At 46.1% G+C, this 22,625-nt stretch overlaps 2 protein-coding genes across 2 annotated transcripts in view; one reads left to right on the forward strand and one right to left on the reverse strand.

The window, feature by feature from the left end:
• nhlrc2 (NHL repeat containing 2) overlaps positions 1–5,091 on the reverse strand; it is an 80,563-nt gene extending 75,472 nt beyond the window's left edge. Inside the window, exon 1 of the mRNA XM_078413470.1 lies at positions 4,876–5,091. Within this exon, the coding sequence (XP_078269596.1) occupies positions 4,876–5,017 (142 nt within the window). The 5' untranslated portion in view covers positions 5,018–5,091. The remainder of the gene's footprint in view (positions 1–4,875) is intronic.
• The window catches only part of dclre1a (DNA cross-link repair 1A (PSO2 homolog, S. cerevisiae)), a 48,680-nt gene continuing 30,759 nt past the window's right edge, over positions 4,705–22,625 (forward strand). Inside the window, exon 1 of the mRNA XM_078413469.1 lies at positions 4,705–5,790. Coding sequence (XP_078269595.1) covers positions 5,304–5,790 — 487 coding nt within the window. The 5' untranslated portion in view covers positions 4,705–5,303. The remainder of the gene's footprint in view (positions 5,791–22,625) is intronic.

Below are 22,625 nucleotides of genomic sequence, written 5' to 3' on the forward strand. Positions count from 1 at the left end.
TGCAAGGAATGGAGGGATATGGATCATGTACAGGCAGATGAGATCAGTTTAACATCATGTTCGGCACAAACATTGTGAGCCAAAAGGCCTATTCCTGTGCTGTACTGTTCAATGTACTATGTTCGACGTACACGGTGCCACTTATGCACTAGAACTTGGGGTGGCCCAGTGGTAGAGTGGCTGCCTTACAGCACCAGAGACCAGGGTTTGATCCTGACCTTCAATGCTGTCTGAAAAGGAATTTATACATTCTCCCTGTGGGTTTTCTCTAAGTTTCCTCCTACATCCCAAAGACATGCATGCAGGTTTGTAGGTTAATTGGCTTCCATAAATTGTACATTGTTCCTAGTGTGTAGGATGGTGCTAGTGTACGGGGTGATTGCTGGTTGGTGTGGACCCGGTGTCCAAAGGGCCTGTTTCTGTGCTGTATCTTTAACGTCTAATCCTTTTGGAGAATGAGACTGACATGCTCAAAATGTAATTCCAGTCTTTCCATCAGAAAAAAAATTCCCACACTGGCATGAACAGTGTTGAACAATATTTCTCATTTAAATATGTGTTTAAAAAGTAGGATTATAAATGTATGCCTGTCAGGGTGCTGTATAAGAAGTATTTCATTTGAATTGAAATGCACTCGTGGTTGGGAACATTGTACGTAATGCAGGAATTCTACATGGAACTGCAGATATTTCTCTTCATCAATGTCACAAATATGGAGGTAACATTCTTCTGCATAGGAGTCCATCAACAGATGCCAATTTCATGCAATTCCCTAGGTGATATAAATTTATTAACTACATTCAAAGGAAAGAAGATTGGAACATTTCATGTGATTTACATATTTCTGAATTAAACAAATTAAATGAATAGTATTTATTTAAAAATAATTAAATACTTTGAAATGCGATTGTTTTTGTTTGTTTGTTTACATGTATTTTTTAAATTTTAAAACCTTTTATGTGTATATTAATTTTTGAATATATATCTTTTTTTATGTTTGTAAATATCAGATGATGGAGCCAGCTTTGTCCAGAAAGTTGCTTCCTAAAGGTCTATTCTAGGATAACGCAGTTAGGAGTGGTGAGTCTACAAATTCTGGGCATCTGTTTTTCTGTAGTTAAACCAGCTGCGTTTAAACCATTACAGAATTGCCACTTGTGCTTTTAAAGATTATTCGTTTTAAATTTCCATCATGTAATAAGTATTTTGTTGTGCAGGTATAAATATTAATCACTTCAAAAACCAACGATCCTGATAATTTGTGTCTGTCACTAGACTATGTTGTGCTTGACTTAAGATATTCTTGAAACTATTACCGTCAATTGAGCTTTGCTCATTTACCATGCAAAAAACTTTCCAAATCAGTTTGACGAACTTTTAAGTGATTTTTGTTTATTCATAAATGAATTTTATACACAAAATGTAATTAATTACAGCTCAGTAAAGCTCAACCAAAATTTCATCAAAACTATCAACCACAACATTTTGTGAAAGAAAAATATGGGGTTCTTAGTCAGATCCAAAATCACTGAGCACAACAATTTAAAATTACTCGGAATTATAAAGCTACCTTTATAAATAGTCACTGCTAGAGGTAAATAAATTCTAAAGGTCAGAAAATTACTTGATACCATACTCAATTTAGTGTAGGAAGTAAAGTATATAAAGTGTAGGAGACTGACCAAATGGTGCCTTAACAACAACCTTGTTCTCAATGTCCGTTAAACCAAGCAACTGACTTTAGAAAAGAAAGGCTGAGTACCCACAAACTTGTCTTCATCGACTGGACGGTCAAAAACTTTAAATTCCTGGGCATGCAGTTGGCTGAAGATCTGTCCTGGACCCAACACATTGACGTAATTATAATGAAAGACCATCAAAGCCTCTACTTCCTTAGAAGATTGTGGAGATTCGGTATGTTGACAAATACTCTCTTGAACTTCTACAGGTGTACAGTAGAGAGCATATTGACTGGTTACATCACAGCCTGATTCGAAAACTCAAAAATCCAGGAAAACGATGATTGGAAAAAGTGGTGAACACAGAGGGAAGAAGAAAATCAATCCTGTCTGCAATGAGCAATGACAGAAGAAACTACAGATGCACTGCAGAAAGCCTACTATTGGGTTACAACACAGTTTGGTTTTGGAACAGTTCTGCTCAAGCCACAAGAAATTGTAGTGTTGTGGATGTAGCCCAGTTGATCACATAGACCAGACTCCCCACCTCCAGAAAGCAGCTAATATAATCAAGGAACTTTTCCATCCCGGTCACTCCCATTTCTCCCTGCTCCGTCAGGCAGAAGATACAGAAGCTTGAAAGCACATACTACCAGACTCAGGAACAGTTTCTTCCCCTCCGCTAGCAGACTTCCAAATGGTACTTCCATGATCTCGGATACAGTCCCAATTTTCCAACTTAGCTCATTACAGGTATTGAACCTTTTCTCTGGAGGTGTAACACTACAATGCTGAAAACTATATTCTGTGCTCTTGTATTTTTCTGTTTGCTGTGCCTATTACACTTGTGCAAGGCATGAATGTAGTCATGTATGGTATTACCTTATTTGATTGGATAGCATGCAAACAAAAACATTTCACTGTATCTTGGTACACGTGACAATAATAAATAAATACCAATTATGATTTAGAATTTACTCCTGAAAAAGATGATGGAAATAAATTTAGCAGCAGCTTAGAAATATAAAGGAGGGTTTTGATTGGCAGATGGTTATCTTTATCTCACACTTTTTATTTTTTCATCTCTAGTCCTTGTCCAACCATCGGCCAATCAAATGTCAAACCACCCCCCCTCCCCTAACCTGTATCCACCTATCACTTGACAGGTTTAGTCATGCCGCCAGTTCTTTTCCAGCTTTCCCCCTCTTCCACCCTCCCCCTCTTCCACCCTCCCAACACAATCAGTCTGTAGAAGGATTCTGACCTGAAACATCATCTATTCTGAGATGCTGCCTGACCCGCTGAATTACTCCAGCCCTTTGTGCCTTTTATTAATCCAGCGACTGCAGTTCCTTATGTTCCAGATTTCCAATATTTGAATAACTGATCAACAACATTTAAATAGGAACTCTCAGGAACCATGAAATCATCAGTACTTCAGTTGAAATCGTTCACCCATGGACCTGGAAACTGATGATACTGGAAATATTTCACCAAATTATGTCTGGCTCTAGAATATAGTTTTTACTTGGTAAAGCACGTTAACGATTTCAAACACTGTCTTAAGCCAAAATACATTTAAAATATTTAATTTTGTTGGAAAAACGTTGAAACTATCTACTACAGATAATATATGGAAAATACTAAAAACACCCAGCTATTTGAAAAATTAAAACTGCAAGGTCTTGACCCAAAATATCAACCATCCATTTTGCCTCCATAGATGCTGCTTGGCCAGCTGAGTTCTTTCAGCAGTTATTTTGTTAATTTGCACACTAATGCTTTTCATCCTACACTCTTCTATCAGTCAATATATTCGGCATTTTTAATAATCGAGGGATAACTTCTGATCAGAGGTCATTAAACTGAAGCATTAACTCTATTTCTCATTTCTCTTCCCGCGAGTATGGTATGTGTTGCAGAGGATTTGTACCAGTTTATACTTTCATTTATAAACTATACAAAATTATTTTATAATCAGAAAGTAAAGGCACAGGAGAATATTTAAATGGCGATCACCGTAACCCTCAGCAATAATTTTGGGATATCTGCTAGATATGCTGGTAAAGCCAAACATCTATGTTATTTGTTAGGGATTAAAATACAACTAGATAGTAAACTAGCAGTTAGGGCGATATATACATACTTTTTAAACAGTAAGATAACTTGAAACCATTGTAAGATGTAAAAACAGATCAGTCGAATGACTCAAATTAATGATAGTATTGAGGGAGCAATATTGCCTGAAATTATTAAGAACCACCCACTGAAATTCCACCTCCTGTGTGCCATTTCACCTTTTATGGCCATTTCAATACAAGTCGTCATCACGACATTTTCAGCTGTTACTGTTTTTTCTCCCCTTTAACGATGTACTTTTCCAGCAGATATTTGCGGATTCTGTGCACACTGCCAAATAATTGACCCTGATATAACTTTTTATAGATGTCATAACAGTGCTAGTGGACAATCTAATGCTGAACACTGAATGTACAAAATGTTACGCCTGAACAGGGAATGTACTGTACTGTAAGTCTCCATTACCCCATAATTTCACTATGTTTGACTGGGCAGAAAACTGCAAGCGCAATTAATTATCTTCTGGGGGGTTTGACTTTTAAAAAAAATGATCCCAACCGGATTACAGGCAAGAAAACTGGTGGCTGTTTCGTCTCAGAAAGATTAAAACCAACACTTCATTCTCTTGCCAAAGTAGCACCACGCACTTGCCCTAAATTAAACACTGTCTCAACATGTTACTTCCTCAGTGCTGCCGCACCTCTTGTCCAGCCCCTGCTCTAAACCCAGGCCGGGGACGAATTGGTGGCATATTTATCCATCTATTCGTCTTGTAGCCTGCTGGCAGGGGGAGGGGGGATGTTTATTGGTCTCTGCGTTATTCGAGAAAGTTGCCAGTCCAATTAAATTCTTGTATTAATATTTTTTGTACTACTGTCTGAAAGGTCTCGACCCGAAACGTCACCCATTCCTTCTCTCCAGAGATGCCGCCTGTCCCACTGAGTTACTCCAGCATTTTGTCTATCTTCGGTGTGAACCAGCATCTGCGGTCCCTCCTTCCCTCCCTCCCTACAGATCAGAACCACACAGCCCTTCCTTACACCCGAGCCGAGCTCCCTTCCTTCCTGATTGAGAGTCGATGTGTGTGTTTTGGGGGGAGGGGACAGGGAGAACTCACCTTCGTCAAACTCGGGGACTGTGATGTCGGCGCCGTCGACCCGCTCGACGTGCTGGCGGATGAGCCGCTCTCTGTGCGGCGGGTTGTGGGCGGTGAGCAGCGCGGCCTCTAGCTCGGCCTGAGCGGCCATCGCGGCAGCCATGGCGACGGCGACGGCGAGTGAGTGAGTGAGTGAGCGCGAGCGCCCTGCTCGGCCCAGCCCGGCCCGGCCCACATTCGCCACTGCAAACCACACTTCACAACCCCACACACTTCGCAACCCCACACTTTAATAACACGAATATTTCCCCCCCCCCCCAACACATACCGAGCAGTTAGAATACGTTTTATTTTTAAATTTGTCGTGCACGAGATCGTGTCGAATATGCGGATTTTGTTTTAGCCATTTTGTTGTTTGAACGCCCGCCGCTTTGGAGAGCGGCGGCGCGATGGAGAATGAGGAGGATATTTGGGATTATAAATGTGTGGGCCAACTGAAACGTCCTGGGAATAACGACGAGGACGGCGGCCTCCCGACGGCGGAGTCTGCCAGGCGGGGGAAAGCCGAGCGGAGAGGGGCGAGCAGAAGGGCGGCTGATCCGTTGCGGTCCAGGAGGACGAGGAGCAGGAGGAGGAGAGGCAGGAACCGCCACACTGGGGGGGCTGAGGAGCAGGATCCGCTCTCTCCCCAGCCCCTCAGCCCCTCCGCATCAAGCACACACGACCAAGCCGCCACCCCCAGCCCCAGCCACAGCGCTCCTTCAACCCCACTCAAGCAATCCAAAAACTCTGGTGGAAAATATACCCTCAGGAACTCCAAACCGGTCCACGCTGGCCACTGCCCAATCTGTCAAATGCCCTTTTCCTTGCTGCTCATAGAAACGCCTCGGTGGCATGTGGCAGAATGTTTGGAAACACCAGGTTGCACAGATAATGGTAAGCTGATAAATTGATGCAGGTTTTTTTTTTTTACAGAATCATGACATTTAAAAAAAAGTTCATATGATGTGAATGTTGATGACAAGGCCAACAAATAACTGGCATTGTAAAAGTGGTAGTGAGCAATTGCAATACATTTGGAGAATATATTCTCTCGGTGAAGTTGGCTCGAGTTCCAGGATTTGATCCAGTTATGAGGATTGAATAAATCAGGAAGGTATGTGACTTGGGAGGTACTGTGAGTGAGTACGTGAGGACATATGCCTGAAGTCCTTGTTCCCCAGGTCAAATTACATCTTGTATCAGGAGATACTGCAGTGAACTCTGTAGATCCTACATACTGTGGTGGATGGAGTATATTATTTAAGCCTTGAGTGATGTACCGCGTAAGCAGGCAGCGTATGAATGGTGCTGAGTTGCTTGTGTACTTTTCAAGCTACACTCCTCCAGATGAGTGGAGAACATTGAATCCACTCCCACTCTTGGTGTATGCATTATGGATGGAGAAAGGGTTTTGGAAAAGAAATTAAATCACTGTCCCAGAATGCTGACGTATTCTTATAATCTCAGTGTTTATATAGCTAGTCCCGGTGAATTTACAACATCCTTCCAGGAAGTTGATTTTAAGGGGCAATGGCAATGTCAATGGCAATGACATTGAATTCATGGAGAGGTGCTTAGCCACCTCCTTGTTGGAGATACAAGGTATTGTTGGGGATGATCAATACTTGGCATCTGTATTGGGGATGATCAATACCTCTCATCACATTCACTGCCATGTATTAGTTTGACCCTGAGATTTGTCCAAGTGCTGCTTCATTATCTCCTTGCATCTTCAACAAGGAGGTTATCTGAGGAGAAGAGAGTGAAACTGAACAGTGTGCAAACAAACCCCACTTCTGATTTTTATAGTGGTGGGAAGGTCATTGATGAAGCTGTTAAACATGGTGGGTTTGGGAGATTGGCCAGAAGATCTTCTGCATGTGTGAAAGATACATCTTCTGGATGCGCTGGGACGCATCCTCGGTGATGTGACCTGGGGTCATGGGGTGTTTCGGGTCTCAAAACATCACACACCCTCGCCCAGGCGACCCAGCCGGGGTTGATCAGGCCCCGACTTGCGTCCCAGCAGCAACCGCCCACGGATCAGCCCTCTTAATAACTACTCTGCAGTGGTTAGGAGACTCTGGTGCGTGGAGGGACTGGGCCTTGTGGGGTGAGTCCTGGCCGGGCTCCTCCTGCGTCTCATCAGGTTCAAGGCCTGTGCGCTGCACCTCTTCTTTTCCGAGCATTTCATTCTTGCCTGAAGATCTCCTGCATTAGTAACTCAGTGCTGAGATTGGTATCCAATGACGACAATAATTGTAATTTATTTTATATACGACTCCAGTTAGTGAAGGTTTTTCTTTCCAATTCCTACTGGCTAATTTTACAGAGGTTTCTTCATGTCAAGCTACCAAGGCATCCATTCTCACTCCTTCTGTCAAATTTAACTTCTTAGTCCATCTTTGGACTTAGTCTTCAACTCCTTAGTCCATCTTAGTTGCTTGCATTATTTTATTCACATTCATGCATATCCCATACCATACATCCACAAAATAAGCTTGTGCCTCTCTTTCTCCTACAAAAATTGATATGTTCCCACTTGATATGCACAGCCTGCATACAATTATCAGTAATTGCTATAATTCATAATTAACAGTAAGTGTCATTTAGTAACACTATTAACTCCTTCCATCACTTTGCTGATAATGGAAAGGAGGTTTTCAAGCCTTCACTTGGATTAGTGCTGTTTAAATATACGAGTATTTTTTTCCATTTTGACAAGTAGATCAAGTGTATACTCGAACAGTTGGCAAAGGATGTGACAAGTTCTTGTGGAATTGGCTTCAGCAATATAACTGAATTATTGTCAGGGCCCATTGCATTTCCAGGATTCAGTGTGTTTAACGGTTTCTGGTTACCATGATGTCGTGGAGTTCAGCAGTAGGCTAAGATGGATTATCCAATTGACAGTTCCAACATAAAATGTTTACAAATATTTCAGCTCTGAAGTTTCATACTAATGTTTCATCACTATTGGCCACAAGGATGTCATGGCACTACCTTTTTCCATTAGTTAAAATTAGAAATTATAGCACACGGGGGTTGAATGAATTATTCCTTCTTGCTCTGCAATTCATAAGATGATAGAAAATGATCTGATAAAATAATATAATGTGTAGGTGAGAGATAGAGAGTGGAAACAAGCCCTTTGGCCCACAGAGTCCACGCTGACCAGCGATCACTAGTTCCATCCTACACACTAGGGACAATTTACAAAAGCCAATTAACCTACATGTCTTTGGGATGTGGGAGTAAATTGGAGCACTTAGAAAAAATCCACGTGGTCACATGCAGACCGTGTAGGCCAAGGCGAACTGAGCATTGTTCAGAGACCAAGTGCAGACTGGGTGACTGTTTCACTGAACACCTGTACTCAGACCACCTATACTCAGTCCACCTTGGCCTACCCAATCTCCCAATTGCCAAACATTTTAACTTCCCTTCGCACTCCCAAACTGACCTTTCTGTGCTGGGCCTCCTCCATTGTTAGAGTGAGGACACATGCAAATTGGAGGAACAGCACCTTATTTTTTGCTTGGGGCAGCTTACTACCCAGTGACATGAATATTGATTTCTCCAACTTCAAGTAACCCTGGCATTCCCTCTCTCTTCGTCCCTTCCCCCCCCCCCCCCCCCAGTCCTCTTGCTAATCTCACCGTTTGTATTCCTTTGTTATCACCTTATCCCCAGCCAACAATGGACCTTTGTAGGCTCCACCTTTCCTGGGTCATCGATGCAGGCTCTGCTTTGTTCTGGACCTCCAGTTTCCCCCTCCTTTACTCTCAGTCTGATGAAGGGTCGCGAGCCAAAAAGTCACCTGTTTTTTTTCTCCAGCGATGCAGCCTGACCCGCAGAGTTACTCAGTATTTTGTGTCTATCTTCAGCGTAACCAGCATCTGCAGTTCCTCCTTACACCTCTACCACCACCCTTTGGTTCCTTCCATCAAGCCATTTGGTATCCAATTAGCTTGCTCACCCTGGAACCCATGTGATTTAACCTTCCAGAAAAGCTTACCATGCGGTACCTGGTTAAACGTCTTGCTAAAAACCATGTATTGAATGTCTACGGCAATTGGTGAGGCACGGTTTCCTATGCACAATGCCATGCCTACTATCTCTAATTAGCCCTTGCCTTTCCAAATGCACGTAGATCCTGTTTCTCAGAATTCCTTCCAATAACTTTCACTGGTTTATAGTTCCTAGGTTTTTCCTTCCTTTCTTAAATAGAGGCTTAACTTTTGCCACCCACCAGTCTTCTCACATGTGGCTATCAAATATTTCTATCATGAGCCTAGAATTTCCTAACTTCCCATAATGCCATGGATAATCTTGATCAGGTCCCAGGAACTTAACAACCTTAATACTTTTTAAGATCTCTACCACCTTTTCTGTAATGTGAATTCTCTTCAAGGCATCATTATTAACTTACTCAAGTTTCCTTGCATCCATGTGTTTTTTCCACAATATAGTAAAGCCTCGTTATCATGAACCATGGTGGGGGAGCGGGGGGTGGTGTCTGTTATTGCCGATTGTCCGCGACAACCGAGTCAGGGATTTGCTCCAACCACCTGGTGGTCTCTCCTTGAAACTGTTGTAAAGAGGTCTTTAATAATTGTGCAGAAGAGAAATGTAGATTTAATACATCACCCAGTAGTATAAGAAAATAACTGCAGATGCTCGGTCCGCATTAACGCAACTGATCTCCCGGTGGCCCAGCACTTTAACTCCCCCTCCCATTCCCAGTCTGACCTCTCTGTCATGGGCCTCCTCCAGTGCCATGGTGAGGCCCGCCGGAAGTTGGAGGAGCAGCACCTCATATTTCGCCTGGGCAGTTTGCGGCCCGGTGGTATGAACGTCGACTTCTCCAACTTCAGATAGCTCCTCTGTCCCTCCCTTCCCCTCCTCCTTCCCAGATCTCCCTCTATCTTCCTGTCTCCACCTATATCCTTCCTTTGTCCCACCCCCGACATCAGTCTGAAGAAGGGTCTCGACCCGAAACGTCACCCATTCCTTCTCTCCCGAGATGCGAGTCTGAAGAAGGGTCTCGACCCGAAACGTCACCCATTCCTTCTCTCCCGAGATGCTGCCTGACCTGCTGAGTTACTCCAGCATTTTGTGAATAATACATCACCCATCTCTTGTGGCTCCACACATAGACAGCCTTGTTGGTCTTGGGGCCCAATTCTCTTCTGGGTTACTCTTTTCTCCTTAATATACGTAAATTATCTTTGGATTCTTCTTTACCTTATCAGTCAAAGCTAACACATGTCCCCTTTCTGCCCTCTTTTCCCCTCAAAATCACTCTGACACCCACTATACCCCTCAAGGTATTCATCTGATTCTAGCTGCCTATATCTTTTTCTTGACCAGTGCCTCAATATCTCATCCAGTGATCCCAACTCCTGCCAGCCTTGCCCTTCACTCTAACAGGAACATGCTCGAAGTGAACTCTCACTATCTCACTTTTAAAAGCTTCCTATTTGGCAGATGTCTCTTTATTTGCAAAGAGCTCCCCAATCAATTTAAAATTATCTAAATGATCAAATTATTAGGAAAGTTACCCAAATCAAATTTAAGTTTAAGCAGTGTCCTGAGAATCTTCAGTATTTTTTTAAAGACGAGTACAAAACAGTTTATCGCTGCAAATATGAATATGCTTATGAAATAGGTCCAAGAGGCAGCTCTAAACTCTAGCAGAAATGACTGAAGGAAGCATGTTTTAAACCCAGAAATATTTTCCTACAACATTGAGTTGTATTGGCATTCTTGGTGTATTTCTGTGCTATAGTTGTTCTGAAGTAAGAAAACAGAAGGAAAGCTGTCAAAGATTTGAAGCTGCTTGGTACTAAAAATTGAAAGAGCACCTTCTCGGTTTTTTAAATTCTAATATATTCCACTCAACCTTATTATGAAGCTCCAATTTACAACACTAAGTCAAGTTGACTTTGGCCTTTTGACTTCTTCATGCAGCATTCCGTATGTTATGTTAGCAACCTCGCATAAAAGATAGCATACTTATCATCCTGAAATGAGTTGCCATGAGGATAGAGTGTATTTGGAATTAAAATTTGACAGCTATTACTTTATACGGTAGAATTTTCAACCCACACAAAAATGCTGATACTCCCTATTCCTACTTAATGCATTCTTTTCAAAGGCTCGGATCACAGCTGATGTTTTTCAAAGTTAGGTGTCATAGCTTCGTAGAGCCATTGTATTACTAATGTTCTGCATCATATTCCATGCTCGTTTAACTGATAAATGGAAGGTGTATACAATAATGACCCAGTGACATATACCTAGTTTGCTTTCCTCTCTTTAAAATTTTATATTATACTAGCACAAGTGTGCCCGTTGGGCCCGTCCTCGTAGGGTTTCCATTGTAACCGGGAGGGGAGTGGGGGGAGGGAAGGGGGAGGGAGGGAGGAGGGAGGTGTGGAGGGGGGAGGGAGGGGGGAGGGGGGAAGGGGGGGAGGGAGGGGGTAGGGGGGAGGGGGAGGGAGGGGCGAGGAGAGGGGGGAAGGGGGGGGAAGGGGGGGGAGGGGGAGGGAGGGGGAGGGATGGGGGAAGGGAGGGGGAGGGATGGGGGAAGGGAGGGGGAAGGGAGGGGGCAGGGGAGGGAGGGGGACCTCCCCTTTTCCCAGTACCCCTCTTTCCCCGTTGGGCCCGTCCTCGTAGGGTTTCCATTGTAACCGGGAGGAGGGGAGGGAGGGAAGGGGGAGGGAGGGAGGAGGGAGGGAAGGGGGAGGGAGGGAGGAGGGAGGGAAGGGGGAGGGAGGGAGGAGGGAGGTGTGGAGGGAGGAGGGGAGGGGGGGAGGGGGGAAGGAGAAGGGGGGTAGGGGGGAGGGGGGAAGGGGGAGGGAGGGGGACCTCCCCTTTTCCCAGTACCCCTCTTTCCCCGTTGGGCCCGTCCTCACAGGGTTTCCATTGTAACCGGGAGGGGAGTGGGTGAGGGAAGGGGGAGGGAGGGAGGAGGGGGGTGAGGGAAGGGGGAGGGAGGGAGGAGGGGGGTGAGGGAAGGGGGAGGGAGGGAGGAGGGAGGTGTGGAGGTGGGAGGGAGGGGGGGGAGGGGAGGGGGGAAGGAGGGGGGAGGGAGAGGGGTAGGGGAGGGAGGGGGAGGGAGGGGGGAAGGGGAGGGAGAGGTGAGGGAGGGGGGGAGGGGGAGGGAGGGGGACCTCCCCTTTTCCCAGTACCCCTCTTTCCCCGTTGGGCCCGTCCTCGTAGGGTTTCCATTGTAACCGGGAGGAGGGGAGGGAGGGAGGGAGGGAGGAGGGAGGTGTGGAGGGAGGAGGGGAGGGGGAGGGGAGGGGGAAGGGGGAGGGAGAGGGGAGGGAGGGGGGTAGGGGGGAGGGAGGGGGGAGGGGAGGGGAGGGGGGAAGGGGGGGAGGGAGGGAGGGGGACCTCCCCTTTTCCCAGTAGCCCTTTTTCCCCGTTGGGCCCGTCCTCGTAGGGTTTCCATTGTAACCGGGAGGGGAGGGGAGTGGGGGGAGGGAAGGGAGGAGGGAGGTGTGGAGGGGGGAGGGGAGGGGGAGAGGGGAGGGGGAGGGAGGGGGGGAGGGAAGGGGGGAAGGGGGGGAGGGAGGGGGACCTCCCCTTTTCCCAGTACCCCTCTTTCCCCATTGGGCCCGTCCCCGTAGGGTTTCCATTGTAACTGGGAGGCGGGGAGGGAGGGGGGAGGGAGGGAGAAGGGGAGGGGGATGGAGGGGGGGAGGGGAGGGGAGGGGGGAAGGGGTGGGAAACACTTGCCCCGGTGGCCCACGAGCATAGGGGCCCCATGCTGATCTGTGTATGTTAAGTGACTTGCAATAAAAAAAAACGTTAAAAAACAATCAGCTGCCTTTCGCAACAATGTAGCAACCATCTCACACAAGCATTGTGACGTCACAAGCTGAAGACCTTGAAAAAAAAAGGTTAAAAATAAAAAGATGTAAATTTGTAAAGAGTAGACACCCAATAGCAGCTGCTTGTCCATTGTGACATCACACGCTGAATACCGCGGGGGGGGGGGGGGGGGGGAAGGGGGGTCAGCTCGAGCTCATCTCACAGGGGCATTGTGACATCACAAGCTGAAGACTAAATCTGTAAATGTGCTATACAAATATAATTGACTTGACTTGACTTGACTTGACTTGCAATAACAAAACAATCAGTGCTTTTCTGGAAACTTTTCGAAACAATGTAGCCGTCACAAGCTGAAAACTAAATCCTTTTCTGGAAACTTTTCGAAACAATGTAGCCGTCACAAGCCACAAGCTGAAAACTAAATCTGCACCGCAGCGCCCCCCTGAAAAAGGGGGGGGGGGCAGCGCTTTAAAACCTCTGTAACTTAAAAAACACGCGACCAAATTAAATGAAAATATCACGGCCGAGCGAGCGCGAGATTGGCGATTGAGGCGGTGCGAAAACCGTCGCGCTACGGTCCGTCGTTTTGCCGCAATCGCTGTTACAAATATATCAGGCCAAACCCCCCAAAAAAATATACACAAGATCTGAGTTTTAGTATTATACTAGAACAAGTGTGCCCGTTCAAAGCGGGCCCGTTGGGCCCGTCCCCACACCCCCCATTTTCTCCTCCCCCAGCCCCACTCTTACTCTCCCCACACCCTCCCCTTGGGCGGAGTCCCACTCCCCGGTCCCCATTCTCAGTCCCCCCCCATTTTCTCTCCCCCAGACATACTCTTAGCATCATTTTGGGAGAGAGGAGAGAAGCAAGGGGAGAGAGGAGAGGTGCCACGCTGAAAGCCTTCAATAAATCAGTAGGAGGGGGGTTGGGCGAGTTTTTTGACCTCAGACCTTTCTCTCCCCCAGACACACTCTTAGCATCAGTTAAAGGCCCGGGGGGGGGGGGGGGGGGGGTGCGGGTTGCGGGAGAACGCATCATTCAAAGGCCCGGGGGTGGGGGGATAGCGGGGAGATGTTCTCCCGGGTGTGGGAGAGAGGAGAGAAGCAAGGGGAGAGAGGAGAGGTGAGCCGGTGATCGCGGGCTTGCGCCGCTAACGGCGTCCATTTTTTTGGTGCGAGTGAGGAGATGCCGCGCATGCGTGCTGAGTACAGAGTGGGGAGATTCCGCGCATGCGTACTGAGCACAGCCGCACCGCAGCGCCACCTATAGAAACCTCAAAAGGGGGGGGCAGCGCTTTAAGACCTCTGTAAGTCAAAAAATACGTGACCGAATTAAATAAAAACATCATTTTCCAGCAGCTGTCCGAGTGGTGATTAATGGTGTGCAAAAATCGTGGCGCTACGGTTTACCGTTTTGGAGAAATCGGCGAAATCAAATATACATACATATAAATAAAACGCACACAAGATCTGAGTTTTAGTAGTATACTAGAACAAGTGTGCAGCAAAACGATTGAGGCGGTGCGAAAACCGTCGTGCTACGGTCCGCCGTTTTGCTGCAATCGCTGTTACGAATATATCAGGTCAAACCACAAAAAAATATATACACAAGATCTGAGTTTTAGTATTATACTAGCACAAGTGTGCCCGTTGGGCCCGTCCTCGTAGGGTTTCCATTGTAACCGGGAGGAGGGGAGGGAGGAGGGGAGGGGGGGGAGGGGGGAGGGAGAGGGGGAGGGGGAGGGAGGGGGGAGGGGAAGGGGGATGGAGGGGGACCTCCCCTTTTCCCAGTACCCCTCTTTCCCCGTTGTGCCTGTCCTCGTAGGGTTTCCATTGTAACCGGGAGGAGGGGAGGGAGGGAAGGGGAGGAGGGAGGTGTGGAGGGAGGAGGGGAGGGGGAGGGAGGGGGGAGGGGAGGGGAGGGGGGACGGGGGAGGGAGAGGGGAGGGAGGGGGGTAGGGAGGGAGGGGGACCTCCCCTTTTCCCAGTACCCCTCTTTCCCCGTTGTGCCTGTCCTCGTAGGGTTTCCATTGTAACCGGGAGGAGGGGAGGGAGGGAAGGGGAGGAGGGAGGTGTGGAGAGAGGAGGGGAGGGGGAGGGAGGGGGGAGGGGAGGGGAGGGGGAGGGAGGGGGGAGGGGAGGGGAAGGGGGAACGGGGGAGGGAGAGGGGAGGGAGGGGGGTAGGGAGGGAGGGGGAGGGGAGGGGGAAGTGGGGAGGGAGGGGGACCTCCCCTTTTCCCAGTAGCCCTCTTTCCCCGTTGGGCCCGTCCTCGTAGGGTTTCCATTGTAACCGGGAGGAGGGGAGGCAGGGAAGGGAGGGAGGGGGGAGGGGTGGAGGGGAGGGGGGAAGGGGGAAGGGGGGAGGGAGGGGAGGGAGGGGGGTAGGGGGGAGGGGGACCTCCCCTTTTCCCAGTACCCCTCTTTCCCCGCTGGGCCCGTCTTCGTAGGGTTTCCATTGTAACCGGTAGGGGATTGGGGGGGGGGGTAAGGGGAGGGAGGGAGGAGGGAGGTGTTGAGGGTGAGGGAGGGGGAAGGGAGGGAGAGGGGTAGGGGGGGAGGGGGAGGGAGGGGGGAGGGAGGGGGGAGGGGAGGGGGAAGGGAGAGGGGGAGGGAGGGATGGAGGGGACGGGAGGGATGGAGGGGACGGGGGGAGTTAGGGGGGAGGGGTGAGGGAGGGTGGAGGGAGTTGGGGAGGGAGGAGGAGTTTTAGGAGGGAGTGGGGATGGAGGTGGGAAGGAGGGGGGAGGAAGGGGTTGAGGGGGGAAGGGGGACCTCCCCTTTTCCCAGTACCCCTCTTTCCCCCCACCACCAAGCCCCCTCCGCAACGATCTCTCTCCCCCAGACACACTCTCAGTGTCTTTTCACAAAATTTCCGGTCACTAAGCTTCCGGTCTTAAGCTCAGGGGTGACCGAGCTTTTGCGGTTGCAGCTCCTAGACTGTGGAACAGCATCCCTCTCCCCATCAGAACTGCCCCCTCCATCCACTCCTTTAAGTCCAGGCTCAAAACCTATTTCTACTCCCTCGCGTTTGAGGCTCATTGAGGAGGTGCTGTGAACTGTTTGCGTGCCACTGTATGTTTCATTTTTTTCCTTAGTACCTAATCAGATGTACAGCACTTTGGTCAACGTGGGTTGTTTTTAAATGTGCTATACAAATAAAATTGACTTGACTTGACCAAGTGCTTCTCATAAAAAAATGTAAATTTGTAAAGAGTAGACACCCAATAGCAGCTGCTTGTCCATTGTGACGTCACACGCTTTTCGCAACAATGTTGCACCCATCTCACAGGGGCATTGTGACATCACAAGCTGAAGACCTTCAATAAATCCGCACCACAGCGTCCCCTATAAATTAGGGGGGGGGGGGAGCGCTTTAAAACCTCTGTAACTTAAAAAACATGCGACCGAATTAAATAAAAAATAATTTTCCAGCAGATAACCGCGTGGTGATTAAGGTGGTGCAAAAATCGTGGCGCTACGGTTCACCGTTTTGACAAAATCAGAGAAACCGTTGTTACGCGCATACCAGGTCAAACCCCAAAAAAAAATATACACAAGATCTGAGTTTTAATAGTATACTAGAACATGTGTGCCCGTTCAAAGCGGGCCCGTTGGGCCCGTCCCCACACCCCCCATTCTCTCCTCCCCCAGCCCCACTCTTACTCTCCAAGTGTGCCCGTTGGGCCCGTCCTCCTGATCTGTGTATGTCAAGTGACCACTATAACCTTCTTTTTTTTTTTTTTTCCTAATCAGATGTGCAGCACTTTGGTCAACATGGGTTGTTTTTAAATGTGCTATACAAATAAAATTGACTTGACTTGACTTGACTTGACTTGCAATAACAAAACAATCAGTGCTTTTCTGGAAACTTTTCGAAACAATGTAGCCGTCACAAGCTGAAAACTAAATCCTTTTCTGGAAACTTTTCGAAACAATGTAGCCGTCACAAGCCACAAGCTGAAAACTAAATCTGCACCGCAGCGCCCCCCTGAAAAAGGGGGGGGGGGGCAGCGCTTTAAAACCTCTGTAACTTAAAAAACACGCGACCAAATTAAATGAAAATATCACGGCCGAGTGAGCGCGAGATTGGCGATTGAGGCGGTGCGAAAACCGTCGCGCTACGGTTCGCCGTTTTGCTGCAATCGCTGTTACGAATATATCAGGCCAAACCACAAAAAAATATATACACAAGATCTGAGTTTTAGTATTATACTAGAACAAGTGTGCCCGTTCAAAGCGGGCCCGTTGGGCCCGTCCCCACACCCCCCATTCTCTCCTCCCCCAGCCCCACTCTTACTCTCCAAGTGTGCCCGTTGGGCCCGTCCTCCTGATCTGTGTATGTCAAGTGACCACTATAACCTTTTTTTTTTTTTTTCCTAATCAGATGTGCAGCACTTTGGTCAACATGGGTTGTTTTTAAATGTGCTATACAAATGAAATTGACTTGACTTGACTTGACTTGACTTGCAATAACAAAACAATCAGTGCTTTTCTGGAAACTTTTCGAAACAATGTAGCCGTCACAAGCTGAAAACTAAATCCTTTTCTGGAAACTTTTCGAAACAATGTAGCCGTCACAAGCCACAAGCTGAAAACTAAATCTGCACCGCAGCGCCCCCCTGAAAAAGGGGGGGGGCAGCGCTTTAAAACCTCTGTAACTTAAAAAACACGCGACCAAATTTAATGAAAATATCACGGCCGAGCGAGCGCGAGATTGGCGATTGAGGCGGTGCAAAAACCGTCGCGCTACGGTTCGCCGTTTTGCTGCAATCGCTGTTATGAATATATCAGGCCAAACCACAAAAAAAAATATACACAAGATCTGAGTTTTAGTATTATATACTAGAACAAGTGTGCCCGTTCAAAGCGGGCCCGTTGGGCCCGTCCCCACACCCCCCATTCTCTCCTCCCCCAGCCCCACTCTTACTCTCCAAGTGTGCCCGTTGGGCCCGTCCTCCTGATCTGTGTATGTCAAGTGACCACTATAACCTTTTTTTTTTTTTTTCCTAATCAGATGTGCAGCACTTTGGTCAACATGGGTTGTTTTTAAATGTGCTATACAAATATAATTGACTTGACTTGACTTGACTTGACTTGCAATAACAAAACAATCAGTGCTTTTCTGGAAACCTTTCGAAACAATGTAGCCGTCACAAGCTGAAAACTAAATCCTTTTCTGGAAACTTTTCGAAACAATGTAGCCGTCACAAGCCACAAGCTGAAAACTAAATCTGCACCGCAGCGCCCCCCTGAAAAAGGGCGGGGCAGCGCTTTAAAACCTCTGTAACTTAAAAAACACGCGACCAAATTAAATGAAAATATCACGGCCGAGCGAGCGCGAGATTGGCGATTGAGGCGGTGCGAAAACCGTCGTGCTACGGTCCGCCGTTTTGCTGCAATCGCTGTTACGAATATATCAGGCCAAACCACAAAAAAATATATACACAAGATCTGAGTTTTAGAGAGAGATAGATAGAGAGAGAGATAGAGAGATAGAGAGAGAGATAGATAGATAGATAGATAGATAGATAGATAGATAGATAGATAGATAGATAGATAGATAGATAGATAGATAGATAGATAGATAGATATAGAGATAGAGAGATAGATAGATAGATAGATAGATAGATAGAGAGAGAGAGAGAGAGAGAGAGAGAGAGAGAGAGAGAGAGAGAGAGAGAGAGAGAGAGAGAGAGAGAGAGAGAGAGAGAGAGAGAGAGAGAGAGAGAGAGAGAGATAAGATTGATAGATAGATAGATGATATTTCAATATTTCAATATTTTTATTTGTAATTGAGATAGTTCCTAATAGTTGAATACCAAATAAATGTTAAGCAAAAGCTTTGTGATACGCATCAAATATCAGGCCAATTTTATCTATTCTGTGAAAAGATATTTGAGATCTAGAATTTTACCATTTGCCATGTTTGTGCATGTTCCATCTAATTCATGGCAATACAAAGCATTTTCTTGATAATGTTATAGGTAATTTATTGCTTTACCTGTTCAAAGAATCAAATGATGAGACACATTACATGAGCCGATGTTTCTGAGAAATTTGCTATTGTTTAGCAGGGTTAAACATGAAGTTTTAAAAAAATCATTCAAAGTTAAAGAAGATAAATCTTAATCATAAAGTATTTCAGATATTGTCATAAATGGCAGGCTGAGTTTTGGATCACTTGACAAAAATGTAGGAGAATAAGACGAAAATTCTTTTTAGGCTTAGAAAAAAAAAATTGTAGGCTAGATGATTGGGGAAATAAGTGTTTAGTTTTAGTTTAGTTTAGAGATACAGCACGGAAACAGGCCCTTCAGCACACCGAGTCCGCACCGACCAGCGATCCCCACGCATTAATACTTTCCTAAATACACAAAGGACATATTTATTTATGTACCTAGCCAATTAACCTTCAAACTTGTATGTTTTTGGAGTGTGGGAGGAAGCCGAAGATCTCAGAGAAAACCCACGCAGGTCACGGGGAGAATGTACAAACTCTGGACAGACGAACACCCGAAGTCAGGATCGCACCTGGGTCTCTGGTGCTGTAAGGCAGTAGCTCTACCACTGCGCCCCAATGCTGCCCTACATTCTTTATATGCATAACTCCATTTGTCCATGATGAGATTTTAAAGTTTGTCAAAGCAATGCAAAGTGTATTAGATTTTCTGTGCATGTTTTGTAATTGTCTCTTTCCTTATTCTGACAAAGAGTCTTCTGTCTGAAATATTGAGACTTTTTTTCCACAGATGCAGCCTGACCTGTTGAGTATTGCAACATTTTCAGTTTTTCTTTCAGATTTCCACATCTATATACTAAAACTCTTGTTTGTTTGTTCCTGAACTACTGCCAAAACGGTACACGATAGCGCGACAATTTTAGACCCACCTTACAGTCGTCCCTTTGGTGCTAATGGAAGAAGTTTCATTGAAATCGGTGTTATATTTTTTAAGTTATTCACATTTTAAAGTTTAAATCTATCTCCTAGGGAGGGAGGATAAGGAGGGTTGAGGGGGATGGAGTGGGGGGAGCAGGGAGGGAGGGGGGAGGAGGCAGAGAGGGGGGGAGGGGAGTGTGGGGGAGGGGTGGTGAGGGGGGGGGATGAGGTGGGAGGGGGGGAAGGGGGAGGAGAGGGTGCTGCACCAATGCAGGAGAGGTTTGGGCCCAATGGGTCTACTTGGTCTAGTCTGCAGATATTTTTTTAATATATAATTTGTACTTTGCTTCCAGAATTTATTTTAACTTCATTTGACAAGGTTCCGCTGGTAGGCTGCTCTGGAAAGTTAGATCGCATGGGATCCAAGGAGAGATAGCTGAATGGATAGCAAATTGGCTCCATGGAAGGAAGCAGAGGGTGATGGTGGAAGGTTGCTTCTCAGACTGGAGGCCTGTAACTGGGCCCGTTACCGTTTGTCATCTACATCAACGATTTGGATGAGAACATACAAGGCAAGATTAGCAAGTTTGCTGGTGATACAAAAGTGAGTGGTTTTGCAGATAGTGAAGATGGTTGTGAAAGATTGCAGCAGGATCTGGATCGATTGGCCAGGTGGGCGGATGAATGGTTGATGGAATTTAATACAGAGAGGTTTGAGGTGTTACATTTTGGGATGTCGAACAAGGGCAGGACCCACACAGTAAATGGTAGGCCACTGGGTAGTGTTGTAGAGCAGCGGGATCTAGGAGTACAGGTGCATGGTTCCTTGAAGGTTGAGTCGCAGGTAGATAAGGTGGTCAAAAAGGCTTTTGGCACTTTGGCCATCATCAGTCAGAGTATTGAGTATAGAAGTTGGGAGGTCATGTTGCAGTTGTATAAGATGTTGGTGAGACCACATTTAGAATATTGTGTTCAGTTCTGGGCACCATGTTATAGGAAAGATATTGTCAAGCTTGAAAGGGTTCAGAAAAGATTTACGAGGATGTTGCCAGGACTAGAGGGTGCGAGCTATAGGGAGAGGTTTAGTAGGCTGGGTCTCTATTCCATGGAGCGTAGGAGGATGAGGGGTGATCTTATAGAGGTGTACAATATTATGAGAGGAATAGATGCACGGAGTCTTTTGCCCAGAGTTGGGGAATCGAGGGCCAGAGGATATAGGTTCAAGGTGAAGGGGAAAAGATTTAATAGGAATCCGAGGGGTAGCTTTTTTCACACAAAGGGTGGTGGGTGTATGGAACAAGCTGCCAGAGGACGTAGTTGAGGCTGGGACTATCCCATCATTTAAGAAACAGTTGGACAGGTACATGGGTAACAGTTGGACAGGTACCTGTCTTGTTTGGAGGGATATGGACCAAGCGCAGCCAAGTGGGACTAGTGTAGCTGGGACATTGTTGGCCGGTGTGGGCAAGTTGGGTCGAAGGGACAATTTCCACACTGTATCATGCTATGACTCTATATCTAAAAGCCTCTTAAACACAACTATCGTATCTTTGTATCTGCTTCCACCACCACCAATCCAGCCCCATACTACACTGTTTAAAAAAACTTGCCCAGCACATTTCTATTAAACCCTTGGTATGGTAATCTATGGTATGACTTTTTACTTTCAATCCAAACCACTGAGTGATATTCATATTTTCCATCTTTACAGGAGAGCGTTCTTGATTTTAGCACTGTGCAATTAATGTCTGCACTTGTAGCTTTTGCAATACATCTAATTTACTAGTTATTTTTATGATCATCAGTTGTTTTTATGATCATCAGTTTTATTTTTTCTACATTATTAAACCATGCAACTCTAACTTCTTAACCTAATATAGAATTGATAATGTAGTCAAAAGGTTGTGCAGTCAAATAAGAGGGAACGAGTCTATCGTAATCAGGCCTGGCTCATAGTTGAATATGTTCTGAGTTCAAGTCAAAGAAACACATACAAATGTCTATGTCATGCACGGCCCAACTAAGACAAATGGGTCAAATTTGGTTTGTGGCAACCCTTGGTGTGTTCTTCTGAATAACTTTCAGGATTAAACATCTTGCAAAATGGGAACATTTCCTGCCATCTCCTGCTGTATGAATCGTCAAAATAAGTTTGGGCAGAGCCTTCTGAAGGTCAAAGAAGGATTTACTGCTTGGGTTTGGGGTGGTGGAGGCAGTAAGGATGGGGATGGTGAGCCATTGAAAGAGGATGAAAACTACAAATGGAGGGGATCAGTGGGGTAGCAAGAATAGAGTAAAAACAAAATAATGTTGGAAATATCAGCAGGTTGTGGAGACAACATTTCAGGTTAAGAACCTTCAATAAGGATCTTCACCTGTGAAGAATTGAGGATAAGATGGAAAGACTTGATCTGTTTCAATATTCAAGGCTTATGTGCCTTACAAGCCTCATACACACTTAACATTTACATACAATTCTATCTCCATGGTTTTGCATCACTGGGCATTTCAAGATGACTCCATTCACCAATAAATTCTGCACACAATTGCTGGCAATAAATTTGGCCTCAAGTCTTCAGTTCCAGCCACAAGGTGACTTTCCAGTGTCTCACGGGTAATTAATGTGCTCTTGAAGATGCCGTCAGTTGATCGAGAGTTGAAACTAATGGTTTTCAAATTTCTTTTTTCATGTAGCCCACTTTAACCAAATGATTCACCCTGCGTTTATTGAAAGGAACAAAGATTGCGGCACTTTATTTAAATATTTTGTATCCCCGCTTTGAAAACCAATGCTTTAAACCAAGGTTCCACAAGCCTTCACAGGTATTACATTAAAATTGTCTCATGACAGTGTTCAAAGGGCAGCAGCTTTGCATATCTTTCATTCATTGGTCTTTATCTCGCTACATCATCGTCTATATATCTCATTTCACTTATGCCCAACTAGTCTGAAGAAGGGTCGCGACCTGAAACGTCACCCATGCCTTCTCTCCAGAGTTGCTGCCTG

The sequence above is a fragment of the Rhinoraja longicauda genome, chromosome 16 (assembly GCF_053455715.1).
Source record: "Rhinoraja longicauda isolate Sanriku21f chromosome 16, sRhiLon1.1, whole genome shotgun sequence".
NCBI classification, from domain to species: Eukaryota; Metazoa; Chordata; class Chondrichthyes; order Rajiformes; family Arhynchobatidae; genus Rhinoraja; species Rhinoraja longicauda.